The 6,099-nt window shown below is 48.2% G+C and overlaps 1 protein-coding gene across 1 annotated transcript in view; it reads right to left on the bottom strand.

Annotated features, from left to right (window-relative positions):
• The window catches only part of ZC3HAV1L (zinc finger CCCH-type containing, antiviral 1 like), a 12,439-nt gene extending 6,678 nt beyond the window's left edge, over positions 1-5,761 (bottom strand). The window contains exons 1-2 of the mRNA XM_004382460.2: positions 5,397-5,761; positions 4,248-4,383 (exon numbers count right to left, since the gene is read on the bottom strand). Of these exons, the coding sequence (XP_004382517.1) occupies positions 4,248-4,383; positions 5,397-5,761 (501 nt within the window). The remainder of the gene's footprint in view (positions 1-4,247; positions 4,384-5,396) is intronic.
• Positions 5,762-6,099: the final 338 nt, after the last annotated feature.

Raw genomic sequence — 6,099 nt, 5'->3', positions numbered from 1 at the left:
TCATGATAAACACTCTCAGCAAAACAGGAATAGAAGGGAAATTCCTCAGCCTACTAAAGGGCATTTATACAAAGCCAATAGCCAACATCATCCTATATGGAAAGTCTGAAAGCAATTCCCTTGAGAATGGGAACCAGACAAGGATGCCCTTTATCACCACTCTTACTCAACATAGAGCTGGAAGTCCTAGCCAGAGCAATTAGACTAGAAAAGGAAATAAAAGGCATCCAAATTGGTAAGGAACAAGTAAAAGTATCCCTGTTTGCAGATAGTATGATCTTCTACACAGAAAACCCCAAAGAATCCACAAGAAAACTACCGGAACTAATAGAAAATTTCAGCAAACTATGAAGCTACAAGGCAAACATACAAAAATCAGTTAGATTCCTCTATACCAACAAAGAGAACTTCAAAGAGGAAAACACCAAATCAATACCATTTACAATAGCCCCCAAGAAGATAATATACTTAGGAAGAAATCTAACCAGAGATGTAAAAGACCTATACAAAGAAAACTACAAGACATTACTGCAAGAAACCAAAAGAGACCTACATAAGTGGAAAAACATACCTTGCTCATGGATAGGAAAACTCAACACTGTGAAAATGTCAATTCTACCCAGAGCAATCTATAGAAACAATGCAATCCCGATCCAAATTCCAACAACATTTTTTAACAAGATGGAGAAACAAATCACCAACTTCACATGGTAAGGGAAGAGGCCCTGGATAAGTAAAGGATTACTTGAGAAAAAACAAAGTGGGAGGCCTCACACTACCTGATTTTAGAACCTATTATTCCGCCACAGTAGTCAAAACAGCCTGGTACTGTACAACAACAGATACAGAGACCAATGGAACAGAATTGAGAATCCAGACATAAATTCATCCACCTATGAGCAGCTGGTATTTGACAAAGGCCCAAAGTCCATTAAATGAGGGAAAAGACAGTCTCTTTAACAAATGGTGCTGGCATAACTGGATAACCATCTGCAAAAAATGGAAACAAGATCCATAGTTCACACCATGCACGATAACTAACTCAAAATGGATCAGACTTAAATATAAAATCTAAGATCATGGAAGAAAAAATAGGGACAATGCTGGGAGCCTTAATACATGGCATAAACAGAATACAAAACAAAACTAACAATGCGCAAACACCAGAAGAGAAACTAGATAGCTGGGAGCTCCTAAAAATCAAACACTTATGCTCACCGAAAGACTTCACCAAAAGAGTAAAAAGACAACCTATTGACTGGGAAAACATTTTTGGCTACAACGTATCCGATCAGGGTCTAATCTCTAACATCTACAAGATACTGCGAAACTTCAACAACAAAAAGACAACCCAATTAAAAAATGGGCAAAAGATATGAACAGGCACTTCGCCGAAGAAGATATTCAGACAGCTAACAGATAAATGAGGCAATGCTCACGATCATTAGCCATTAGAGAAATGCAAATCAAAACTACAATGAGACACCATCTCACTCCAACAAGGGTAGCACTAAAACCCAAAACACACAAAATAATAAATGTTGGAGAGGTTGCAGAGAGACTGGAACACTTATACACTGTTGGTGGGAATGTAAAATGGTACAACCACTTTGGGAACTGATTTGGTGCTTCCTTAAAAAGCTAGAAATAGAAGTACCATATGATTCAGCAATCCCACTCCTTGGAATATATCGTAGAGAAATAAGAGTCGTCCATGAACAGATATAGGCACACCCATGTTCACTGCAGCACTGTTCACAATAGCAAAAAGATGGCAACAACCTAGGTGCCCATCAATGGACGAATGGATAAACAAATTATGGTATATCCACGCAATGGAATACTATGCAACGATAAAGAACAATGATGAAGCCGTGAAACATAACATGGAGGAATCTGGAAGGCATTATGCTGAGTGAATTTAGTCACAAAAGGAAAAATACTGTATAAGACCACTATTGTAAGAATTCAAGAAAAGGTTTAAACACAGAAGAAAATATTCTTTGATGGTTACGAGGGCAGGGAGGGAGAGAAGGAGAGGGTTATTAACTAGATAGTAAACAAGAATTATCTTAGGTGAAGGGAAGGACAGCACACACTACGGGGGAAGGTCAGCACAGATGGACTAAACCAAAGCTTCGAAGTTTCCTGAATACAACCCAACACTTCGAGGGACAAAGTAGCAGGGGCAGGGGCTGGGGACCATAGTTTCAGGGGACATCTAGGTCAACTGGCATAACAAAGTTTATTAAGAAAATGTTCTGCAACCTACTTTGGTGAGTGGCGTCTGGGGTCTTAAAAGCTAGCGAGCAGCCATCTAAGATGCATCAGTTGGTCCCACCCACCTGGAGTAAAGAAGAATGAAGAACACCAAAGACACAAGAAAAGCATTAGCCCAAGAGACAGAAAGGGCCACATAAACCAGAGACTTCATCAGCCTGAGACCAGAAGAACTAGATGGTGTCCGGCTACCACCAATGACCGTCCTGACAGGGAACACAACAGAGAGTCCCTGATGGAGGAGAAAAGTGGGGTGTAGAACTCAAATTCTAGTAAAATGACAGACTTAATGGTCAGACTGAGACTGAAGGAACCCCAGAAAGCATGGGCCCCAGACTCTCTGTTAACCCAGAACTAAAACCATTCCCAAGGCCAACTCTTCAGACAAAGATTAGACTGGCTTATGGGACATAAATGATACTTGTGAAGAGTGTGCTTCTTGGCTCAAGTAGATACATGAGACTAAATGGGCAGCTTCTGTCCAGAGGTGAGATGGGAAGGCAGAGAGGGTCAGGAGCTGGTTGAATGGACACGGGAAATCAGGGGTGAAAAGGAGGAGTGTGCTGTCACAGTATGGGGAGAGCAATTAGGGTCACATAACAATGTGTGTATAAATTTTTGTATGAGAGACTAACTTAAAATGTGAAGTTTCACTTAAAGTACAACAATAAAAGAAAAGAAAAAAGAAAACCCCGTGGAGCACAGTTCTACTGTGATACACATGCGGTCGCCATGACTTGATTTGACAGCAACTGGCTTCTTTTTTTTAAGGTGTGTGAAATGCTTAGCATTCAGTAAGAAGCACTAAAAAACCCCCAAAAGCCACTGTTATTATTTCTATACCACACAGGCCCACACTGCTGTCCATCACAGCCCAACAGAGAGACTCCGGAAAGATCAGCATTGGGCTGCGGCCCCACCCACACACCGCAGGCTATCCTCCGTGGACCACTCTTTTTAATTTTTTGTCGTTGTTGTACTTTAGGTGAAGGTTTACAGAACAAATAGTTTCTCATTAAACAGTCAGTACACATACTGTTTTATGACATTGGTTAATAACTCCACGACATGTCAATACTCTCCCTTCTCGACCTTGGAGGACTTTTATTTTTTTTTGGTGAAAACATATATAGCCAAAGACACATCATTTCAAAAACTTCTACATGTAGAATTCAGTGATGTTGATTACATTCTTCTAGTTGTGCTGCTATTCCCACTGTAGATGAAGGTTGACAGAACAAAATAGTTTCTCTTTAAACAGTCAGTACATACGTCGCCCTGTGACAATGGTTAACAACCCCACTACATGTTAACACTGTCCTCACTCAACCTTGGGTTCCCTATCACCAGCTTTCCTGTCCCCTTCTGCCTTCCAGTCCTTGTCCCTGGACTGCCGTGCCTCATTAGTCCCGTTTTGTTTTATGGGGCTGTCCAATCCCCAGCTGAATGGTGAACCTCGGGAGTGACTTTACCACTGAGCTAAAAGGGTATCTGGGGGCCATACTCTTGGGGTTTCTCCAGTCTCTGTCAGGTCAGTAAATCTGTTCTTTTTTTGTGTGTTAGAATTTTGTTCTACATCCTTTTCCAGCTCTGTCCAGAACCCTCTGTTGTGATCCTGGTCAGAGCAGTCAGTGGTGGTAGCCGGGCACCATCTCGCTGTACTGGACTCAGTCTGGTGGAAGCCTTGGTATCTGTGGTCCATTAGTCCTTCGGACTAATCTTTTCCTTGTATCTTGTTCTCGTCATTCTCCCTTGCTCCCGAAGGGGTGAGACCAGTGGAGTATCCTAGATGGCTGCTCACAGGCTTTTAAGAGCCCAGACGCTACTCACCAAGGTAGAATGTAGAACACTGTCTTTATAAACTGTGTTATGCCAGTTGAACTAGATGTTCCCCAAGACCATGGTCCTGTGGGCCACTCTTGATGTTCTCTCTCACCTCACCTGAGCGGGACTCCTTGGCAACTCACCTCTGGTAAAAGGCAGGGGTCGTTCTGCAGAAGCAGGATTCGAAGCTGGGCCTCATTGAGGCCAAAAAGCCCGTGGTTTTTCAGGACTTGAATGTTGCCAGGTGTGTGGATATCATGGGAAAGCGTACAGGTAGACCTGGGAGAAGACAAAGGTCTTCATCATAGGCCCAGATGAAGGGGCCAGTCTGTCAAACTCCCTGCCTGGGGCAGTTTCCAACTAATATCTTCTGTGAACCTATAGATACTAAAGCCTTTTAATAAACACCCTGGGAGGTGCAAACAGTTAAGCACTTGACTACTAAGTGGAAAGGTTGGCGGTTTGAACACACCCAGAGGTGCTTCAGAAGAAAGGACTGGCAATCCACTTCCAAAAGGTCACAGCTTTGAAAATACTATGCAGCAGTTCTAGTCCGCACACATGGGGTCACCATGAGTCGCAATCCACTCACAGCAACAACAAAGAATCTGTGTTGAAGCAACTCCCTTCATTTTAAATGACAATGCTTTTAAGTCAAGGGCTCCCGTCCCTCCCTCCCACCACACCTAGCTTGACCTCAAGTGGACACCGTAGGGGCTGCACTTCGCCTTCTCCGCCCCAACAGCTACCACAGGCGCAGCCCTCCACCGCCACTCTGGGGGCTACAATAACAAAGGAAGTCGCTGGGGTGTGGTGCGTGGAATAGAGAGTCCGGGGGCACCTCCAACCTCAGCTCCAGAAGTCAGTAACGCCCAACCTCCTCCAGCCCCCAGCTGCCATGTCTCCGCTTCCTCGGGGTCAGACTAGCTCGAGGTTCTCAAACCCGCAGCCACAGGCCGGCTCTGCACAGCTCTGTGGTTACGGAGAAAATGGGCAGCTTCTGGGGACAAGGCCCATGGCTCCCCTCGAGTACCCAACTCCCCCCAAAGGGCGCCTGGAGTAAAGGAAAGCAGAGTCCTACTCTGAATTAACCCGGCCATGATGTGGGGGCCCCCGGGCAGGGGAGGGGTACGAAATCCAGATGGGGAGGCTATGCCCCTCCTTCCACAACGGACCTGGAGCTCAAGGAAGGCCTCCTCGGAGCTGCCGGGGTGGCGAACGCAGGGCCCCAACCCCCCCGGCCCTTCCGAGTGGCCCAGTTCCCCTTGCGCGGGTCCACGTCCCCCGCTCACCAGCAGTCGCGGTGCGGGCACTTGCCCAGCATGTGGCGACGACAAAGGTGCAGCTGGTCGCAGGCTGGGCACTCGGCGCGCTGGTAGCGGGCGCAGAGGCGCGCGGAGGAGACGGCCACCACCCTGCAGGCCGCGGCTGCGTCGTCGCCGCCGAGGCCCTCGGGTCCGGCCGCGTCCTGCAGCAGGAGGCCCTCGGGCCCCGCCACGTCCTGCAGAAGGTAGAGCGCGGGCCCGGCCGCCTGCAGCACGGCGCGCAGCTGCGTCTCCGTCAGCTCCACGTGCGCACGCAGGTCGCGCAGGAACATGCGGCCGCCGTGCGCGCACAGCACTTTGGTGAGGAAAGAGCACAGCGTGGGCTCCGCCATGCCGCCTGCTAGGCCCACCGACTCGGATCAGGCGCGCAGGCTCCACCCCGCCACAGCAGCTGGCGGAGGGACCCGCCTGCGAGGGAGGGGGGCGGGACGGTGGCCAGGCTCTTGGCGAGGGGGCCTGGAGCCACCCCACACATGGATGGCGGGGACAGTGGGGTACCCTCACATGGGGCCGGCTGGGGACAGCGGAGGTCACCCCCCAGACTAGTTGAGGTCGGCGGGGGCCACCCCACACGGTGCTAGCACGGACGTCAGGGGCCACCACACATGGAGTCCGGCAGGGACAGTGGGGTACCCCTAGACACAGGGCCGGCCAGTAACGGCGGGGGCCA

The sequence above is a fragment of the Trichechus manatus genome, unplaced genomic scaffold (genome assembly GCF_000243295.1).
Source record: "Trichechus manatus latirostris isolate Lorelei unplaced genomic scaffold, TriManLat1.0 scaffold00093, whole genome shotgun sequence".
NCBI lineage: Eukaryota > Metazoa > Chordata > Mammalia > Sirenia > Trichechidae > Trichechus > Trichechus manatus.
This window is presented reverse-complemented; position numbering and strand designations above follow the sequence as displayed.